A 22,001-nucleotide genomic window follows, 5' to 3' on the forward strand; every position below is an offset into this window, starting at 1 on the left:
GAATACCTCTGACTTCGAAAAGGTTTCGGCTCATTCGACAAGGAAGATGGCTACTTCTGCCGCATTGTTCACAGGAGTATTGCTTCCAGACATTTGTAGAGCTGCAACGTGGTCAAATGTCCATACATTTACCAGGCACTACTGTCTTGACACAGCATGGAAAGGAGATTCAGCGGTGGGACAGGCTGTGCTCAGTCCACTTTTCCTTTAAGGTACTCTTTCCTTCAAAAGAATACGCTTGTATATGAAGTAATGCACGATACGATTGTTTTTTCATAATTTTCATAATACTATATATATATATATATATATATATATATATATATATATATATATATATATTTAGTCTTTGTTGGTTTTAGCATTCTGAGACACAATCTGCTATGCATGCTATTAATCTAGTAGCTTATAAAATTTGGCCATAAGGATAAAAGGGTTCTTACCCTTCAAATGCGTTTGATGTGTGAGATAGTGCTTTCTATTCGGATTCAAGCATGTGAATCGATGAAAGATTCAATGCTGGAGAAAAAACAAGTTACCTGTACACTGTGGTTCTCCAGTATTGATATCTTCCATAGATTCACATGCGGGCCGCCCGCCTCCCTGTTTTAAGGTGGACCACTTTTACCTCACAATAAGTATCCTTGGCTCACACTTGTGCTTGAAATCTGAGGTATGGTGGCTCTGCAGGAGATTGTGATCTCAGGGCTGGCGTCTCATTGGCTGTCATTTGGACCATATAAAGATGGCGATGGGTTAACAAAGTATAATTACCTTTGTATTACTTTCCATTAATTTTTTCTTTTATATTGCTATATTTCTAATACTGTGAGACTCCCATCATGCAGACGGGGAAGATGAAAGCATGTGAATCTATGAATGATATCAATACTGGAGAACCACAGTGTTCAGGTAAGTAACTTTGTTTTTTTGGAGCCTGTTCCAACAATGTCATTTCTGGTGCCACAGCGTGACCCAAACACCATACCTGGCTCTAATGTGGAGCCCAACACCAAATTTGGTGCTAGAAAGACCTAGACCTTCCAAGTCAGAGCCACTGCCTCCTTTTTTTTTTCAACAGGCCTGAAGAGAAGTATGATGGTGAGGATCTAAGAATCCTTATGAATACAGCACTCTTGAGGAGGCCAGTGATAACTGGTATTTTAAACTTGCGGATGACAGAAGTCTGGACACTTCACCAAACGATGGCCTGGCCTCTCCTCTTAACGTGAATATGAAGGAATGTGCATCCCTCTCTATGGTGCTGAGGAGGGAGGCTGTGGGCCTAGACCTTCAGCTACTCTCAGTGGCTTTAAGGACAGCCAAGCCACTGCCTGGTGCTTGAGCCTCTCGAAGGCCACATGCTAAACCTATTTTCTATTTCAGCCCTTCCCTGTCAACAGAAAGGGCTATCAACCGCCACTATTTCCGCCCTGCCACCAAGGCCAACAGACTTAGTCATTTTTTGGCCACGGACCTGGCTCCCATGCGCCTCGTGTGACAACCGGCCAGAGGTCAACCCAGTCTGCCACCCCGCTAGCCGCAGCCTCCAAACTCTATAGTTTGCCCGTGTAACATCGCAGGCAGTGGTGTAGCAAGGAGGGGGGTCAGGTCCTCCCCAGGTGGCACAAGTTTTGGGGGCAGGGGCAGTTTTACCTCCTCGTCCCCCCCCCTTTCTTGCTCCTCACTCTTAACTGCAGCTGTCGCGGGGTGGAAAACGCGGTGACCGCCAACTGCGACAAAAGGTCTATGCCACTGATCACAGGCACCCAGTTGGTGGTAGGATGCAACATCACCTGGCCTACTGGCAGGCCAGAACATTGGACGTGGGTACTTCAGATAATTGAGCGTGGTTACTCCGTCCCCTTTCTATAAACCCAGCCACTAATTCCACCATCCTCAAACCAGCTGACAGAGGTCCACCCCTCCCTGCTCAGTCAGGAAGTACAGGCTGTTATGGCTAGAGGTGCCATCAAGAGGGTGTTGACATCAAAAGTAGGTCTTGGTTGCTATTCCCGCTCCTTTCTAGTGCCCAAAAAGATCAAAGTGATCCAACCTATTTAGACCTGCATCCTTTCCTGAAGGAGAAATTAAAGATGCTCATGTTGGCTTAGGTTTTATTAGCCCTAGACTCTGGAAACTGGATGGTGCGCTGGACTTGGAGGACGCCTACTTCCATATTTCCCCTCCTGCCTGCCCACAAGAGCAAACTCGGTTCATGATGGGCCACAAGCATTATCAGTTCGCTGTGCTCTATTTTGGCCTTGGCAACGCCCGTAGGGTGTTCACCAAGTTGATGGCAGTGGTTCCAGCATACCTGCAGAGGTCAGGGGTTCCAGTCTTTCCCTACCTCAATGATTGCCAGTTAAAAGCAGACTTGCGGGGGGCATGGCTACGACCGTCAAGATGGCGGTCGCACCTTAGGAGTGCTCCGGACCCCTCCATCATCCGCTCGGCCATCCGTTTCCATCGGGACCTTCTGGCACCCTGCATCGTGTGCCCAACCACCCAGGGACTGCTGGAGTGCCGTTCGGTGCATTGCTGGCGGTGAGGTGCGGTGCGAGCGGCCCCGACCCCCACAGAACTGGCCGCGAGGCAAACATAAAATGGCGGCCCCTGCCGCGAGGATTCCAGGCCTGCTGTCTGTCCGCCGCCGCCAACATACCTGTGGCTGCCTGCATGTTGGGGCCCCTGCTGCGGCTGACAAATCCCTCCAGAGACTGCTGCCAGCAATCAGTCTCTCCCTTCCCCGCGGGACCGGGGCGTACTGGAGATTGAAGCCAGCGGCTGTGTGTGGACTGCGATATCGGCCGTCGGTTGGGCGGTACAAGTCCATACGTCCTACCTGGCGGGCTGCGGTGCTCCTAATCGGGACTGGCCCGCTGTTTGGTGGTCCCGGCCCCACCCGCGGTGGATCGGCTCTGCATGGGCCGTGGTTCCGATTGCCGAGGCTTCTGGGGCCTTCACGTCGTGCCTGGGGACACCGGAGCGCTTCCTGTTGCGCCTGCAGCCCTGCGGCCGCTGGGGGCTGGCGCGGTTGGAATACCCCGCTGTGGGTGAAGATCTTCGGTGCTGCCCCGTGCGCTGAACGGAGGTACCTGGCACTGTGGGCCTCTGCCCGAGGTTTCTGCGTGTGGCGGTGGTGGGCCCCGCTGTCCAGGTCTGCGTACGGCGGCACTGTGGGGCCCCATTGTAACTAGGTCCGGGGCCTTGTGGACTGCTTCAGGTGACCCCCTCGGGCTTGGACTGGAGTCCCGGGTGCCGCGTGCCCCCCACTGTGGCATAGAGGCGGCTGTGCTGGGCTGGTGTTTGCCCGGGCCTAGGTGGACTACTTCCTGCATCGTGGGCCCTGCCTGCTCTGGGCACTGCTGGGGTTGTGGCCAGCCACGAGAAGACACCATCACTGCCCTGGGCGGCCACTGGGGGCGGGCCCCCCCAGTCAACCCCTGGGCTTGAGCGATATCTCCGGAGGATAAGGATCTGAGGAAGACATGTGGTGAGGCCTGCTGCTCGCTGCCTGCTCCGTTTGGATGTGGGGCCCGGGCCGCTTCTGCGGGCCCTGCCGAGCTTCAACGCTTTGGAGTGGAGGTAAGGAGTGGGGGTGCTGCAGCATCTGGGTTGGGGTGGAGGACTCGGCCGTCGGTCGGGCGGCAGGCGGGTGCGTGGGGGCCCTGGTCAGTGCGGCTTCCTTTCTTTAGCCCCGTCTCCTCCCCCTCTCCCCCATTCCCAGTGCTTCTCCTGTGCCCTGCGGGCGAGGTGGACTGGCCTGGCTGGATCTCTCCCTCCCGGGCATGGCCCTGCCTGGTGCTGCGCTTCTCTGATCATCAGTCGCTTCAGTCCCGGATCTGGGGCTATCCCTGCGGATGCTGGGTGTGGTCGGGAGCGGAGTCTGACCGGGGGGCTCTTGAGCACCTGGTCCCCACTGGGTAGAATATGGGCAGAACGGACAGATCCACGAAAGTCCCCGTCACCCAAACCAAAATGGATCGCTTCACCACCCCAGAGTGGGGGGCTACCGGGGGGGGGGGGGCGGGCAAGAGGCTCCTCCGTCTGCAGAACTGGCTACCATCCTCCAGACCATCCACACATCCCAGAACTCGGTGGAGGGCAAAATTGCGGAAGTAAGAGTAGATATGACTCATTAGGCAAAGTCTTCGCAACACAAATGCCCAGATTAAAGATACGGAGTCCAGGATCTCCACTGTGGAGGATGACATGCAGCAACTTAAGTGGCAGGTGGCCCGTCTTCAGTCCCACACTCAGAGTTGCATCGCCGGGCGGAGGACGCGGAAAATAGGTCTAGACGCAATAACCTCCGCCTGGTGGGCTTTCCGGAAGGGGCAGAGCAAGACCGCACGGTGGAATTCCTAGAGAGGTGGCTGAAATCGTGGGTCCCTGAAGGAGCCTTGTCCCATTGGTTCGCGATCGAGCGAGCTCACCGGTCCCTGGCCCCCAGGCCAATGCCGGGCGCTCCTTCCCGCCCTATTATCATGTGGGTTCCTAATTTCAAAGACCGTGACAATATCCTGTCTGAAGCCCGCAAACACCCTCGGCTCTTCCATGAAAATTGTGCTATCATGATCTTCCCAGATTACACCCGTGAAGTCCAGGGCCAATGGCGCTCCTTCGGAGAGGTCAAACAAAAGTTGAGGGCACTTAACATTCAGTACCTGCTCCTCTTCCCGGCTCGTCTGAGGGTGGTATTTGAGAATAAGACACTGTTCTTCGACAGCTCGACGGAGGCCTGCACCTGGGCGACAGAGGAGCGTCCTCTGCGGGCTGATGGTCGCGCCCTGGGAGGAGGGAAGGAGGCAGGGGTGGGCCGGGCCACTCCGCCTCCTCCGCTCCTCGGCCTCCCCGTAATCGCTCCCGTAGGTGTCGTGATCAGAGGCGGGCCCGCTCGGACTCTCCGCCGGGTCACACACAACAGCCTACCCAGGCCGAGGAAGGAGCGTCTGGGAGGGGGGGAGGGGGGGAGGGGAGGCGTTCAGGTTCATCTGGATGACAGAGGAGGTGTGTCCCGGCCCTCCGCGATTGATCTTCCAGATACAGACCTCTCCTGCAGCCCGATGTTGTTGGGGGACCCTGCCTGAACTGGTCTCTGCCTGCAGGGCCTTGCTCCGCGGCCGGAGATGGCGCAATGTTTCTGATTTGTTCCTAGTTTTCCCGATGGTCTTTGTAATCATGCATCCGCTCACGCGTCCCCATTCCCAAGCGTTCTAGTTTGGTTGTTCACCCTGTGTACTGGGTGCTGTTTGCTAGGGGGTCGACAGATGCTTCTGTTCCTGAAGTGTGGGGTGGGGGTGAGGGGGGGGGGGTTTGGGAATGTTTTTCCCTGTATGTTGTTCTATTTTGCGTTGTTTTTTGTTTCAGCCATCACAGAATGCCACAACTTACAACTGTCCATAGACTTCGAAAAAGCTTTCGATTCAGTGGACTGGGCCTATCTACAGGGCGTGCTGGCCGAGATGGGGTTCGGGCCCCACTTCCGTTCTCTGGTCCGGGTCCTGTACGCCCGCCCGAGAGCACGAGTCCTGGTTAACGGGGTACTGTCGGAGACCTTTCCCATCGCCAGGGGCACTAGGCAGGGATGTCCCCTTTCTCCTTTGCTATTCGCCCTTGCGATGGAACCCGTGGCGCCCTTGTGCGGGCTGAGGACCGCCTCCGTGGATGGCAATAGCCAAATACGGACACGGACAAAAACGCGTTATACGCGGACGATGTGCTTGTCTTCCTGTCCGACTCCGCCTCCTCTGGGCCATAGTGTCTCCGGATCCTGCATGCTTTCAAGTAGGCCTCAGGGTTGCGGCTTAACCCCGGGAAGTCCGTGTTAGTCCCCCTTCATATCTCTAGAGAGTGCTTCGATTGGCAGTCCACCATAACGCTCCGAGGCAGTCCTTTAAATATCTGGGGATCTGGATCACCCTTCTTCCCGAAATGGGCTGGTCCCTCAACGTGGCCCCCTTGGTTAAGGCTAAGGAGGACCTCCTCAAATGTAAAAAGCTGCCTCTGAACCCCCTGGGGAGGGTGGCCCGATTTAAAATGATGATCCTCCCCAGGTTCCTTTACGTCCTGCAGAACACCCCCTTCTGGTTTTCTAGGGCCTGGTTTATGGAACTGGACGGTCTAAGCACTAAGTTTCTCTGGAGTGGAGGACGGGCCCGGATGGCACTGTCTGCTTGTCAGATTCCCTCTTACGACGGCGGCATGGGGATGATGCACCTGTATCTGTATCTTCTGGCGGTACGCCTATTAGTGGTCCACGATTGGTTTAAAGGGGGCTGGTCAGATCCAGCCTATAGGCTTGAATTGAGTGAACTGGGTATTGCGGGCATCCAAGCCATGCTATATTTGGAGCCCATCCCGAACCGACTACCTGATGTGACACGCTCAGTGTTGCTGGCATGGCGGGCCTCGCTTCGACACATGGGGTGGTCGGGGAAGCTAACCCAGTGTACTCACCTTTGGCAGGGGTCTTGGCTTCGGGAGGTCAGCGGGTTGCAGGGATTTAAAACTTGGAACCTTATTGGTATCTCCCAGCTAGGGGACGTGTGAGCAAGGGGGCAGATGTTGTCCTTCCAGGAGCTCCAAACTCGCTACTCCCTACACTCATCCCAGTTCTATAAATATCTGCAGTTGAGACATGCCCTCCTCCAGCACATCGCCGGTGAAACGAGGCTCCCCGAATACAGCCCCACTGAGGCTCAGACGCTGATGGGAGACTTGGGTAAGGGGTGGTCTCCCGAATTTACAGCACTTTAGTTAATAACACTCCCACATCCCTAACAGGTTGAGGGACCAATGGGTGGACTGGGTGGGCCCCCTTGATGACGCAGACTGGCGCGATGCCCTTATGGCCCCCAGAATAGTCACTGTCTCTGCCAAACTCAAGCTGATTCAGTTATATTATCTGGACACTGCGTACCTCACTCCCCTGCTCTTGCAACAAGCGGGTTTGCGCCCAGCCGCATCGTGTGCAAGATGTAAGCATGCCCCGGCCGACTTCCTCCATATGGTTTGGTCATGCCCCACTTGGGGCAGTTCTGGGGATGCATTGAAGTGGAGCTAACAGGTATTGGGATGTGAGGTTCCTCACGACCCACGTCACTCTTTGCTGGGGATCACTGACGTGCTGGATGGGTCCAGGAATGATAAGCTGTTCTACAACATAGCTATGATGGTGGCCAAGCGGGACATTGCGGCGGCCTGGATAAGCCCTGATCCTCCTACCCTGGAGAGGTGGCGAAGAGGGCTGGATTGGTGTGCGACCCAAGAGAAAGCCATGTATAAAGCTAAGGGGCGTGTCAAGAAATATCAGAGTGTGGAGGAAATGGCTGGGGGTTGTGGAGGGTCCTGACTAATCGAGCTCAAGTGTTGACTAGGTACTTTTATGGGGATCGTGATTGGGGGTATAGTGATGGTGTGAATGAACTTGTATTTGGGATTTCCGTGTATTGGCTTATTTGTTTCTATGTTTTTAAAGTCAATAAAATTCGCTTATCAAAAAAAACTTGCACCAGGTAGTAGTCTCCCACCTCCCGATGATGGCACATCTCCTGCATTCATTGGGGGGTTCACTATAAGCATGCTGAAGTCACACCTGATTACCAGAACGTGAGTCCAGGATATTCAGCCTATGATTCCGGTGTTTCACCCTGTATCTTGCATTTCGGTGAGACTGACTGAGGATGGTTCGTCTTGTAACCTCCTGCATCCTTCTGGTAACACATACCCGTTGGCTTATTTGGGCTTTGCAGTGGGACCTGAAGTTCCAGTGGACGCAGCACCAGAGATATCTCTCACCTGGTCCAGATATCAGCGGAAATTGAAAAAGAGTTGCAGTGGTGGCTGACAAGCTGTGATTGGGTCAGGAGCAGAACCCTCTCCCATCCCCAGCCAGAGCTGACTATTTCCAGATGCATCACTCCTTACCTGGGGCGACCATCTGGAAAGGGGGCGATCAAGGACTCTGGTCTCCGGTGGAGTCTCAGTTCCACATCAGCTTGCTGAAGCTGAGAGCAATCTGACTGGCATTGAAAGCCTTGCTTCCTTCTGTCAAGGGAAGGCTAGTTCAGGTATTCATGGAAAAAGCCATTTCCATGTGGTATTCCAACGAACGGGGTGGGGTGGGTCATGGACCCTTCTGTCGAGATCCTGCGTGGCTAGACATGGCTGGAACATGAGGGCATTTTCCTGGTGCTGCATAGTCTGGCAGGCTCTTTGAACGCCAGAGCAGACACTCAGCTGTCGATCCCTAGTGGTGTCTCGAATGATGTCTCCATCCGGAGTGGTGCAAGGTCTCTGAGATTAGGGAGAACCTTGGTTAGATCTGCTCGCCAGCACTGAGAATGCGCAATGTCAGCACTTCTGCGCGCTGGAGTTTCCATAGCAACACTTACTTTAAGACGCTTTTCGTCTCGAACTGAGCTCCGACCTCAAGTATGCCTTTCTTTTGATACCTCTCCTGCTCAGAGTTTTCAAGAACATCAGGAAAGACCGTCCCCAAGTCAGTCTGGTGGATCCGGATTGTGCACAGAGTATGCTATCTCGAACTCCTGAGCATCGGTCCTCCGGTCAGGCTGCCTCTTCTGCAGGATCCACTGTCGCAGCAGAAGGGATGAGTCCTGCACCTGAACTTGCGCACACTCCTCCTTGATACATGAAGACCTGTCTATTCTCGCCTCGGTGCCTATTCTAATCACGGGCCCCACGCTGCAACTCTGGGCAATAGCTTGCTTAGCCTCCACACCGGCCCCAACAGCGCTAAGGATGCCTGGCTTCACCCTGGGGGTGCCCAGGAGTGGACACTTCACAGGGAAAGCCAGGAGGGGTTCCACAGTGGTATGAGTATCAGCGCCAGGAAACCGCAAAAGGCGACACCGCAAGGTGGCCGTCTGGTGACAGTGCGCTCTATAAGTACCTTGACATTTACATTTAGCAGCAGTTGACAGATTTGATGATCCTCTTGAAGTCGGTTATGTCATTCTGGCTGCCATGGTTCCCTCGCCCAAAACAGTATACGCTTGCCATCGGGGCAAATTTGTGGCTTAGTCTGCATTCAAACGGATTAATCTCCTTTCTGCACCCTTTTCTGAGGCTCTGTTAGTGATCTATTTAGCTCGGCAAGGTTTTGCTCTGGGCACAGTTAAAGGGTATATTTCAGTAATATCGGTATTCTTGCAGTTGCCAGATCAGCCCACCTGCCACCAGTTGTGAATTGTTTTCTCAAAAGACTTCAGTATATTTTTCCCTTCATCTTTCTGGATGTGTGCACCCTTCAAAACTTTGCACAACGCCACATTAATTTTCTGACCATAAAAGCAGCCTTTCTAGTGGTCATTACATCGGCCAAGAGGGTTAGTGAATTGCAAGCTCTTTCTGTACACCCTCCTTAAACGATTTTCTACCCAGAAAAATGGCTTTGAGAACGGGTACCTCTTTCCCACCAAAAGTAGTAACACCTTTTCATGTAGGTCAGCCCATCACATTGCCAACCTTCTTTACTTCACCTCATCCCTCTGCAGAGAAGGATGGACTGCATTACCTGGACCTTATAGGAGCATTGGTCTACATTGATTGTACTAAGTAGTTCCAAGTGGACAATCAACTCTTCATTGGGTTTGTTGGGGCAAAGAAAGAAGAGGCCTGCAGAAACATATCACCTCATGGATATTAAAATCTGCTACTCATTGGCCAAGAAGCAACACCCTAAGGGCTTGTGTTTTCATTCCACCAGAGCTAAGACTTCATCCACTGCATTCCCTCCCTATCCTGAACATCTGTCAGACTGTAACGTGAGTTTCTCTGCACACATTTACCAAGCGCTGCTGCTTGAACAATCTGGTCTGTTGTGGCAAGCATTTTGCCCATTCGATCATCCAGGACTTCCTGATCTAAATATGTTTGCAGACCCATCTCTGGAATGGGATTTGGTTGTGTATCTATTTTAGCATAAGGAATCTGTGGTTAGAAGCCTCGATCAGATGAACAAGTTACTTACCTTCTGTAACGCCTTATCTGGTGGAGATTCTTGCCGCAGTTTCCTTACTGGCCCTCCCATCCTTCCCGCTCTGTGAACTGATTTCTCCATATAAGGTAGCCCTTTTAAGATCCGTAGTGTCTGCCCACTGGTACATCAGCAACCTTTATGGCTCCGCAATTCTGACATGGAAAGGTTGTGAAAAGAAACTGATGTCAGTGCGCTGGGGTGGTGCCTATATTGGCAGCACACGTCACTTCTGGTGTGGACGGCGGCAACTCGAAGCCGAGCAACACCGCCTATAGATGCGCAGAGGTACTGCTCAAAAAGATTTCAGATCCAGTCTAACGTCTCGGGATTATTCTAAAGTAAGGAATCTGCTGCTAGATACAGTCTCTACCAGATAAAGTTGTTACCAAAGCTAAGCAACTGCCCTGCACCACCTTTTCTACTGTCAAATTGCTGCTGTGGACTCTGGTGGCCTTCTTGCCAAAAGTTGTAACTCCCTTTCATGTTGGGCAGTCGATCACTCTACCGGCATTCTTTGCTGCCCCTCACCCTTCAAAGAGCAGGAGGTGCTCCATCAGTTGGACCCCAAAAAGGAATTTTAAGTTCTTACATTGATCGTACCAAGACCCATCAAGTGGACATTCAGCTTTAAGTTTGCAGGAGCAAAGTTGGCTAGTCCTCTATGTGACTGTCTGCTACACACTGTCCAATAAGCAACTGCTGGATGGTCTGAGAGCCCAATCCACCAGGGCTAAGGCCACTACCACTATACTGGTGAGAGGAGGGCCGGTCATTAATTTCTGCCAGGCTGTGCTGTGGGCATCCGTACATAAGTTCACGAAGCATTATTGCAGTGACAGCCAAGTTCAGCAAAAAGGACACTGCCTGCTTGGTTCTTCAAGACCTTTTAGTTTGAATCCACCCCACAGTGTCTTTGACTTTGAGAGGTGCTGCTTTGGCATCTATTCTAATGTAAGGAATTGCGGTTAAAAGTATACACCAGAAGAACTGATTGCTTACCTTGAGTAACGCTTTTTGTGATTGAAACTCTCACTGCAGATTCCTCACGGCCCTCCCATCTCCCTGTTCTGTAGATTATTATCTTGTTAACATATGGTCACAGGCTAGCACTCAGTACATTATTACCAAGAATTGTTCACTCTGCATGTCTGAGGGCTCGGAAAAGACAAGGGTGACGCTTAAGTGCGGCGCAACTCTAACACTTCCAGAGCGGTATGGAGTCAGTGTTGTACCACATGATGCCACTTATCAAGGCGCTGGAGTACTGCAAAAATATTCTCCAGATTCAGTCTGGCGTCTCAGTGATATTGTAACTTGAGGAATTTTTGGGTTGATAGAGTATTCATCAGAAAGTTACCAGTACTTTGTTAATTTGCCTTTAGTCTTTGACCCCAGCTTTGTGACGTACCAAATCTTCATCAGTTAGCCTAGTATTTATTGGCACATCCACACAAATATTTGATGTGCTTAACATAGAATGTTTTCAGTGGAGAAAGCCAATACATATAAATGGGCAATGCCGCCTGTCTTTTAAGTTAATAAAATGTCCTTTTTTTTTCCTCTACAGGAGGTTGAAGATCTTGCAAGCAGTCCTCCGGAAAGTTCGTTCCAGAAATTAGCACCAAGTGAATATAGATACACAATATTGAAAAGAGAGAAAGATGAACTTTAAATACTTGTCGACTTTGCAAGCCTTCAAACAGCAGCAGCAATTTGTGTGGGGATTATTATAGCAAACTTATATTTTCATAATTCTGTGCATTTTTCTTTATTTTGGAGAAACAAAAATGGTTTATTTTATTTGGTTCCAAAAGCTTGTAAATACATTTGTTTTGGGTAGGTTATATTGTACAGTCTCTTTTAAAGACGTTCCCTGATCTAATTAAATACTAAAGATATCTAAGACCTGTGGACAGTTCTCATTCATGTTTGTACTGTTGAGAAGCCAAATGATGGTCTCATTACCAGATATATGCTGTTGACTTGCACTGCCACAATAAATAGGATGTTTGGATGTTTTTTAATGGTGTCTGGTAGTATGAGTTTATTTTCTCTCCATGTTATGGTACTTGCTTTATTGTCACATTTAGTAAAATTAAGAAAGGTATATTCTAGGTACTCAGGAAGGAATAAATTAATATTTTACAGAACATCTGTATGGTTTGCTTTTATTGTCGTAAAAGTGAAACTTTCCTTACTGGAACTTCCTACGTTTTTGAGGAACTATTAAAACAATTTAACGCTCTCAGTAGTTCACAACCTCAGCTGACCATACGGGTAGAAATGTGTTTATACAGTTCTATTTTTTAAAGAGTAAAAAAGCGGCCAGAAATAAAACTTACTTTTTAAGAACCAATTAACCAAAGTTTATTGTATTGATTTGATACAGCTTAAACTCAAAGTATGTATGTCCCAATTCTAAAATCATCTTTTGTTTACAAGTGTTTTAACAATTCAGCCCTTTATACTGTGTTCATGTTTCCTTGTAATGCAGAGTGTGACCCATTAAATACAAACTGAACAATCTTTCAGTGATTTGGCTACACTAATGATCCATTCTTTAGAATAGAATAGAATAGAAGAGGCATTTATAAAGCGCATGGCTACCCTGAGGCCTCCCAGCGCTGGTGTCACATTCACCATGTTTTCATTCTAAGACACTGCGAAGAGAAACACAGATCATCTTCTTGGAAGTCTGGGTGTGTGGAGGCTGCTGCATCTTAGATCCAAAGCTGGCCTTATCAGCTGATTGCCTGTGACCCCGGTGTGAACAGCACTACGTGGTGGGCTGTGTTAGGCCTTAGTGTTGATCCTGTGGTGATTTCAGGGCAGCGGTGTACTCCTTGATGATCCTTGTTACTGAGTCCTGAAAGACGCAATCCAGATGATGGGAAAACTGAGAAAATCCTCCTGAACCATGTACTGCATGTACAGAGCTGCCCTTCACCAGCTAGAAAGCTGTGACCTTGGAGAGTGGGCTTAGGTGGTTCTGGTGACACAGACCTGTGAGGGCCCCAGGCGATCTGGAGATCGTGCCCCCCTCCTAGCAGCAGAGAATCATGGGAGATAATTGCAGTATCCTGCATCATTCTTTTTATTCACTGGCTGGGTTTATGTGGAACCACAATTCTTTTTCACAAACCCTCTGCAGGTCAATACAGTACACAGCTGAGGAGTTATATAGTGATTGTGGGTCTCCTGAAGGGACGAGTGGACACTCATTAGTGTGTGTGCCCCACATACACTGATTGAGAGGACCCTGTAAGCCTTTGTGCAACTAGTAGTCATCTCCCCTGTGGTTATGACAGCTTTAACTTTGCTATGGATCCTCAATTGGCTACAAAAGGCCTATCCACCCTACACAGAACACCCACCCTTTCTAAATAGGCAACATCCCTGGAGCCTAATGATCCTTTGTAGGTTGTGAAGTATGACACAAATCATTTACATACTATTCTGGTTATATCCTAGCAGTTGACTTAACCAGAATAGTAAGTACATACATATTTCACAGGTGTTTATCAGACCACACGTATGTAGAAATTGGTCTTGGGTGCTTCATTAGATGCCGCCGGGAAACCTGACGTATGAATGCCTGGTGGCTATGAGATCAAGACTTTGCTAATTTCCCTGGAGTGGAAACTATCTGACTTTGAGACAAACCTCGGATCGATCTTCTCAGCACTCGTAGAATATGAGAAGCATTTACAACGGTCCTTCATGGACAGGCAATATCTTACACAGTTGTGGAAAACACAGGAAAGGGAGATTTCATCCTGAGGAGAAAATATTACATCCTAGAACAGGAATTGGGAAACTTGTGATGAGGAAGGTTTCTGCCTTTTGAAATTAGACAAGCAATGCCTGAGACCGCAAATGCTCAACACTGTAAAGCTTGCCAGGTGTGCCACACAATCCAACATTTATATGTGAATTATAGATCATTACATACTGGCAGGCGATAGTTAGGACCTAGTTTCCATAGGAAACGTATTTATTGTTTTGCTAATAACTTTAGTGCCGTTTGACGACATTTCACCCAATTTTCACAACTAGTTTGCCACTCACTTCAGCTGGTGTCTAGAAAGTTTCGGGGGAAATCGTCCAGAAGGGCGGAGAAAAAAGGGTGGGAGAGGGTCTCAAAACGCATTTTCCCCATGCAATTTCCCATATGGTTTTAGACACAACTACAGCCCAAACCGCTGAATGGAATTACACCAATTTTGGCAGAAAGCTAGACCTTGATCCAGAAAGATGCCTTTTCTAATTTAGTGTAAATCTGTTTATTAGTTTTGGAGTTAGTAAAGAGAAAAGATTCAAGTATATCTAGAGACGTAGAGCCACAGTAGGGGATCAGCTGATCCATGCGCCAACAGCAATGCCATGGTTGGCTGACCACAACCTGAGTTTTAAAAAATTGTCTATTAGATTTTCAAATTACCAACAAGCAAGACGTTTGCATATCATCCAAGAGAGGAAAGAAAAAAGAGACATGGGTATTTCACCAAGACATGTTAGGTAGACAGCATTCCCATATCAATTAGTCATCCCAGGTATAAGCAATTATCAAAGCCCTAAAATGTTTGTCCAGAAACGTATGTGGATGTGACCCATAGCATACAAAATAAGCTGGTGTATATAAGGGAGGGGCATCACTCAGTGGCATCTTGTTCAGTGGCATCTTGTTCAGTGGATTGAAGGTTAGTGCGAAAGGGTAGCCAAATATCTTTAGGGCATGATATGAGGGGTTGAAGGTGGGCACAGTCTTAGCCCACCTTTTCACATTTGCTCATCCTCCTGAGCCAGTCTGAGGAAGTAGGTGGGCAGGCACTTCCCCAGTGTAGTGCTATTTCCCCACTTACCAAGTAGTATTGCCAAGGAGACTAGGCAGCGGATGGAACGGGGTACATTAGGAGTGTAGCCTAGAAGCGCAACTAGAGGGTCGGGTGCTAGCTCAGCACTCGTCATGTCAGAGATATGTTAAAACACTGCTAGCCAATATGTGCGTACTACTGGGCATGTCCAGGTGAGGTGTGCAAAGTCTGCTCCTGTGGCCTGATACTTCAAGCATATATCAGATCTAGTGTGATTCAATGTGGCAATATCAAGTGGTGATAGGTAGTAGCGCTGTACGAATTTAAAATGCAAACATTTATGCTGATTGCGGATAGATACATGCTGAGTTTGTTTACAACAGTATGTCCACATCTTGTCCGTGGTTATCACCAATTCTGTCATCCGGATCTCCTACACCTGTGCGATGGTGTCGGGTTTCAGAGCAATACATGGTCGGTACAGTATGGTTGTCATGCGGTCTTCCCCTGCATCTTCAGTTGCCAGCGTTAAAGGAGAGAAATTCTCGGGGGGAGAAGATAGGAGGGTATAAGTGATCTAAACATGTTCCGGAGCCGCCGGAAAATGAAAAGGTGCATGTGCGATATGTCCCCAGCCCATGGGCCCTCAACCAGAAGCGTGATTTCCCCATCCGGGAATAGATCCCTCTTGGTGCGGAGATTATGCTGTTTTAGTGTGCGCTGAACATAAATGTTGAACTAGCTTCGCCCGAGTGAGCGGGAACCATGGGTTGTCATATATCGGGATGGCACCAGAATAGAGGAGTTCGCCACCCAGTATGCGTCGAAGTTGGTGCCATGCCCAGCATGTGGTGGACATCATCTGAATGTCTCTAGTGTCGAGTGGTATGCCCTTAGCTAGCATCTGGGACTCCATCTAAAAGATCGTGTTCCGGGTGCAGGTATGGGATACGGGCAACCGGGTGATACCAGCAATGTGTGTAATAGCACCGGGCTGCTAGATAGTAGAAACACGGATCAGGAACCCCAAGACCTCTGCGCCGAAAGGGAAGTGTGAGCGTGTCCCACCGGACACTGGGCATGCTCCTGCCCAAACCAGCCGAATGAGGAATCTACGAAGGGTACAGAAAAAGGATTGTGGCAAGGGGATGTTGGAGGAAATCTACAAAATGTGGATGGCTACGCACTCAGTCATGGAGAGGGGCAGCCAGATCCAACGATCCACCTGTGCTTTAAGATCAGCCAACGCTGGCCCGTAGTCAAGTTGTACGACCTGGTCCTTGTCTCTATGAAAATGGATACCAAGGTATATTTGTGCCATCCACAGCCCACTTGAGGGGAAACTTTGCAGGTGACCGGAGGCTTATGTCTGTCAATGTAAAAAGTTCCGATTTGGTCCTGTTTATGCGGAGGCTGGAGAGATCGCCAAATTGTGCAATCTCCTGAATAAGTGAGGGTAGATTGAGGTCAGGATGTCTGATAGATAGCAGGATGTAATCCGCATATACTGATATTAGGAGAGGCCCGTGAGTGAGCTGCAGCCCATGATACAGATGGCGTTCCTGCATTGTACGGCCAAGAGTTGAAGATTTAATGAGGTGGAGCAGCAAGCCAGATTAGGCCGAGGAGATGATCCTTTCCATCGGCAGAGCCAACTTGGTGGCAAGCACCTTAGCCAGGATTTCATTATCTAAGTTTAGCAGTGACTGGGGGCACTCACGCCTGGGCCACAAATCCTACAGTATCCTGCCCATACACCCATTTTTGAATGCTGGCAAGATGATTAGGCACCCATGACTGCTGCGAGGTCAAAACTCCCTCCGAGAGCGGAGAACTCCGTGAGCCTTCTCATTGGCTTAGTGGAATCAACGTGGCCTAACCAGGCACAACGGAGTCCTGAAGGAGGGGCTTCCCCCAGTGCTGAAAGACTGCGGTGGACCGCCACTGCGTTCCATGAGGTGTGAGGAGCAGGAGACGACCTGTAAGCAGAAACAAGGAAGGGCACCTAGCAGGGAAAGTGCAAAGCAGAGGAAGGGCTAATTGCTGCTGGTGGACACGGCGGCTGGTGCAGAGGCAACCAAGGACCCTGGTTAGGAATACCTGCGGTGCCTGCAGAGAATCTCTAGCAGTGGGGGTAGAGTGGAGTGAAGACGGCGGGCCACTGCCGCTACCCTGCACAGGTGAAGAGCGGTGAGAGCTCAGAGAAGCAGGCGAGGGGCAGCCCGACAGGCAGTGATGAGCACGGATGCCACAAGACCCCCGCCGAAGCAACAGGAATACTGAGGGACAGGGGCAGAGGGCCTCCCACTTTGCGCAGTATACTGGCATTGGTCATATGAATGTGAGAGACCCCAGAGTGCCTCATAGAAATAACGGAGAGCTCGGCTAGTTGGGGAAGAATAATAAAACCAAAGGAAAAATAATAACTTAAACAGGGAACAAAATACAAGAGAAGAAAAGCTGCCAGGAAAGTATTAGCCGTGCACAGAGGCTTACAGCGGATTGAGGCAGACCTGCAAGGCCCAATACTATTTGCTCCTCAGTGGCATTGTGGGAGGCCCAGATCTAAGCAAACTCGGGTAGGGTACAGAAAACAGGCCCTGAGTCACAAAGAGCCACAAACCGAAAACTTAGTGACAAGCTGGGGAGGAAACCCTGCTGGGACAGGGCACGCTGCAACTATACTGCTGACGGTGCCCTGGGGTGACAAGTGAGGATTACCCCGCTCCGGACCCCTGCTCTTTGTGAGGGCTACACCTATGAGTTCTTTGGCCCTTGGGATGGAGGGGTACCGATTTATGCAGAGCGGAGTATCCCCCGCGGCCAGCGCAAAGGAGAGGTAGGGGCCCAATAATGGCAGAACAGAGGGCTAACAGTCAAGATTGTCCTTTGATCCCCGTAGGGTGGTGAGGTCCCAATCAAGGTATACAGAAGGGGAAATGGCGAAGGGGCCTCCAGTTACTCAGGACCCCGCAAATGTCATGAAGTCCCTCCTACGGACTATGAAACAGAGCCATAGAAACAAAGATGGTCTCGATATGGAGGTGGGTCGAATTTCGTAGCCCAAAAATTTTAAAAACATGATGGCAGGTTGTATGAAGCAGAGCATAGAATGTCTGAACTAGAGGACACATCGGATGGCCGAAATGGACAACTGTTGCAAATGGACCGCCTCTTAAGTTATCGCCGTCAAGAATGAGGACTTAGAAGCGTGCTCGCTGCGCAACAATGTGCGCATTATGGGAGTACCAGAGAGCACTAACACGGGGCGAATGGAGGCCCATGTTAAAAACAATGTTTGGAGTTGATGCCTTTTCCGCTCAGTTGGTGGTTGGGAGAGCGCATCACTCGCTGGGACCCCAGCCCCCTCCGGGAGCGCTTCCGCGGCCAATAATCACTCGGATCCTTAATTATCGAGAATGGCATGTGGCCCTATGACTGTCCAGAGAGAAGAAACAACTCAAATTTGAGGGGAATGGCGTAGCATTCTACCCTGATTTCACATTGGAGGTGCAGGAGTCCAGAAGAAAGTTCCTACCAGTAAAGTAGTAGTTGCGGCAGGCCCAAATAGATTATGCAATGCTGTTTCCGGCGTCCCTTCAAATCATCCATCAAGGAAAGCAACCCACAGCAGGTGGAAGACCTGAAACGAGCGGGCAGAACCTCGAATGGCAGAGACACTGAAGTCACTGAGGCTGTCATCGTATCCACTGTCAGAGCAAGTGTAGAAGTGTTCCTGATGGGAGAGGACTGGGTGAAACCTGGGACCCAAGCGGGACAATTGGAGTAAACCTGGCTTAAGGATCCCACAATTGTTGGGGAGATCTGAAAGAAACACGTTAGTTAGATTCCTTACCTTAGAATATCCCCAGGCGTCAGGCTGGATCCGGAAAGATTTTTCGTCAGCAATACCCTTGCGCGTCCTAAGCGTCGTCTGCAGCTCCGTGTCTGTCGTCGGCGTCGTGATCACCGGGATGAGGACGACGGAGTACTTAGACGCCGCCCTTGTGCGCTGACGTCAGTTTTTCTTTTTTCCACGCCAGTAAGCGCAGGTCTGGGAAGAGCCATACCATTTAGTCATTTTTTGACTAAACTCTTTGGACTATTTTGGTTCATCTTTCGAGTCGACCTCGACTCCTGGTGCCGGTAGGGATGCCGGGTTTCAAGCCGTGCGGCGCCTGTAACCGGCTGATGTCGGTTACGGATCACCACCGTCTGTGTCTCTACTGCCTTGGGGCCGACCATGATGCCCAGTCATGCCCCGACTACCGGGCCTTGACCTCGAAGGCTAGGCGGGAGCGGTCCCGCAAGCTCCTCGAGCTCCGGCAGTCTGCTCCGCTCGTCGGGTTCAAAGTCCTCGCATTCAGGTAAGTCGAGGCACAGTAAGAAATCTAAATCGATCTTCTGACTCCCCTCGCACGACTCGGCTGAGGGTTCGGGTGGCACCACCCGCGTGGCTCCGTTGGAGCCGCAGGAGTCTCGTCCGGCCCCATACCCTCCGGTCCCTGGGCCTAACGCGCCTCCGCACGAGGTTCGAGACTTCCTCGTGGACATGAGTCTCGATCCGCCGTCGCGGCCTGTCAGCGCACCTTCGGGCCTCGTGGGTCCGCTTGGGAGGCCTAGCGAGCCGGCAGCTTCGGCCCCGGCACAGTCGTCGACTTCGGTCCCGATGCTGCAGGCCCCCGTGGGATCCAGGCCTGGATCCCTGTCTACGCCGGTTGACCTTACGACCCCTCCGCCGGCGCCGACCCCTATGGTGCTGCCCCTGGCGCCGTCTTCGGATGACGTCGTCCCCAGTTTTAGTCCGGGTCCGGCGTCGGAGCAGCGCCGCCCGGCTCCGTCTCCGGCGCCGATGGATGAGCAGTTCATCTACCGCCTGGCTCCTTCCTTTAAACCTGTCTACCAGGAGTCTGGTGATGGGGACGACTGGGAGGGGTCTGAGGACCCGCTGGCACAGCAGTACCAGTTCAATCAGGACTGGGCAGATGAGCTGGGGGATGCCAGTGGTCTCGTTACTTCACCTGACACTGGCTTCATCTCTCCTACCTCCGTGGCTACGGAGGATGGTGCAACCTATTCTGTGGTGCTGCGCAGGGCTGCTGAAGCCCTTCACCTGGAGCTCCCTGCAGCGGCCGTGAGGACTAACCTCCTCACTGAGGTGCTTCAACCGCCAGTAAGCTCTTCGGAGCCTCTACTGCAGTTGAATGAAGCACTCACTGACGTTCTGATGGACACCTGGTCCAAGCCCTCCACAGTCACTCCTGGGGATCGGAACGTGCCCCGGCGCCACCACCGTGCTCTGGGTGACCCCAGCTTTCTGTCAGTGCACCCCACCCCTGAGAGCCTGGTTATCCAGGCCTCTACGTCCCAGATCGCCTTCCCGTCTGCTCCTCCTGATTGGGTATCCAAAAGGTTGGAACAGTTTGGGAAGAAGCTGTTTTCCTTCCTCAGTCTGGGGTTGCGGTCCATTAATACAGCGTGCATTTTGGACCGTTAAACCCACTCCCTGTGGGATATTGTGGCGGACGTGCTGCCCCAGTGTCCGGAGGAGGCCCGGACACGGCTCGCCCAGGCTCTTGCTGAGGGGCAGGATGCAGCACGTTACTCAATTCGATGTGAGCTTGACACCACAGACTCGCTAGGTAGGGCGATTGCGACAACAGTGGCAATTCGTTGCCACGCCTGGCTGAGATCCACGAATTTCTCCGAGGATGTCCAGAGCACACTCATGGACATGCCCTTCGATGGCCGTCGCCTCTTTGGCGACAAAGCGGATAGTGCGCTGGAGCGCTTTAAGGACTCCAGGGCTACAGCCAAGTCCTTGGGCCTCTCGGCCCGCGCCCGCATACTTACGCTTTTCGCCCCTTTCGAGGCCAAGGAAGGGGCGCCCCCGCACGTCCATCTAGCCACAGGCCGCAGAACCTGCCTCAACGCGGTCGCGGATTCCGCCGAGGCGGAGCAGGGGGACAGAGCCGGTCATCCCACATCTGCCCCCGCAGCATCTGCCTCAAAGCCTTCCTAGTCCGACCTTTCAGGCCCATTCCACGCCAGTGGGAGGCAGAGTTCGCCATCACCTGCTCCACTGGCTTACCATCACGTCGGGATATTCAGGCTCTGATTCCGATCTTTCGGCCTTTATCCCGAGTTTCGGTCAGGTTGGTCCTGCGGCTGCTGGGTCTAATGGCCTCCTGCATCCTGCTGGTACATCACGCCAGATGGCGGATGCGGGCTCTGCAGTGGGACCTGAAGTTCCAGTGGGCTCAACATCGGGGCAGCCTGTCTGACCACGTCGTGATCTCGGAGGGCACTGCAAGACAGTTGCAGTGGTGGCTCACGGACCGCGTTTGGGTCAGTGGCAGATCTTTCTCCCAACCCCAACCGGAGCATGTAGTGGTGACGGATGCGTCCCTCCTGGGATGGGGGGGGCCACATGGGAGAGGCGGAGATCAGAGGCCTCTGGTCTCCGGCAGGGTCCCGGCTCCATATGAACCTATTGGAGCTGCGGGCGATCCGGCTTGCACTGAAGGCATTCCTTCCCTCTGTACGTGGAAGTGTAGTGCAGGTGTTCACGGACAACACCACCGCCATTTGGTATTTCACCAAACAGGGCGGGGTGGGGTCGTGGACCCTTTGTCAGGAGGCTCTGCGCCTCTGGACATGGCTGGAACATCAGGGCATCACCCTGGTGGTTCAACACCTGGCGGGCTCTCTGAACGCCAGGGCGGACGAACTCAGCTGCCAGTGCATGATGGATCATGAAGGGCGTCTGTACTCGGACGTGGCGCAAGGCCTCTTTCGGCAGTGGGGAGAGCCTTGGTTAGATCTATTCGCCACCGAAGAGAACACGCAATGTCATCAGTTCTGCGCGTTGGAATTTCCAAGGCGGCACTTGCTCAGAGACTCTTTTCGTCGCGAGTGGAGTTGCCGTCTGTTGTACGCCTTTCCGCCTATACCACTTCTGCCCAGAATGCTGAAGAAGATCAGGCGCGACTGGGCCCAAGTCATCCTTGTGGCTCCGGATTGGGCACGAAGATACTGGTATCCCGAGCTACTTAGTCTGTCAATCGATCCCCCGGTTCGACTTCCTCTTCAGGAGGACCTTCTGTCACAGCAGCAGGGGACGGTCCTCCACCCGAACCTGTCCAGCCTCCACCTCCATGCGTGAAGATTGAGCGGCG

General features: G+C 51.6%; 1 protein-coding gene across 1 annotated transcript in view; it reads left to right on the forward strand.

Annotated features, from left to right (window-relative positions):
• ERP44 (endoplasmic reticulum protein 44) overlaps positions 1–12,159 on the forward strand; it is a 557,683-nt gene extending 545,524 nt beyond the window's left edge. The window contains exon 12 of the mRNA XM_085606779.1: positions 11,577–12,159. Coding sequence (XP_085462905.1) covers positions 11,577–11,681 — 105 coding nt within the window. The 3' untranslated portion in view covers positions 11,682–12,159. The remainder of the gene's footprint in view (positions 1–11,576) is intronic.
• Positions 12,160–22,001: the final 9,842 nt, after the last annotated feature.

Source organism: Triturus cristatus, chromosome 5_2, assembly GCF_964204655.1.
Source record: "Triturus cristatus chromosome 5_2, aTriCri1.1, whole genome shotgun sequence".
In the NCBI taxonomy this organism is placed as follows: Eukaryota; Metazoa; Chordata; class Amphibia; order Caudata; family Salamandridae; genus Triturus; species Triturus cristatus.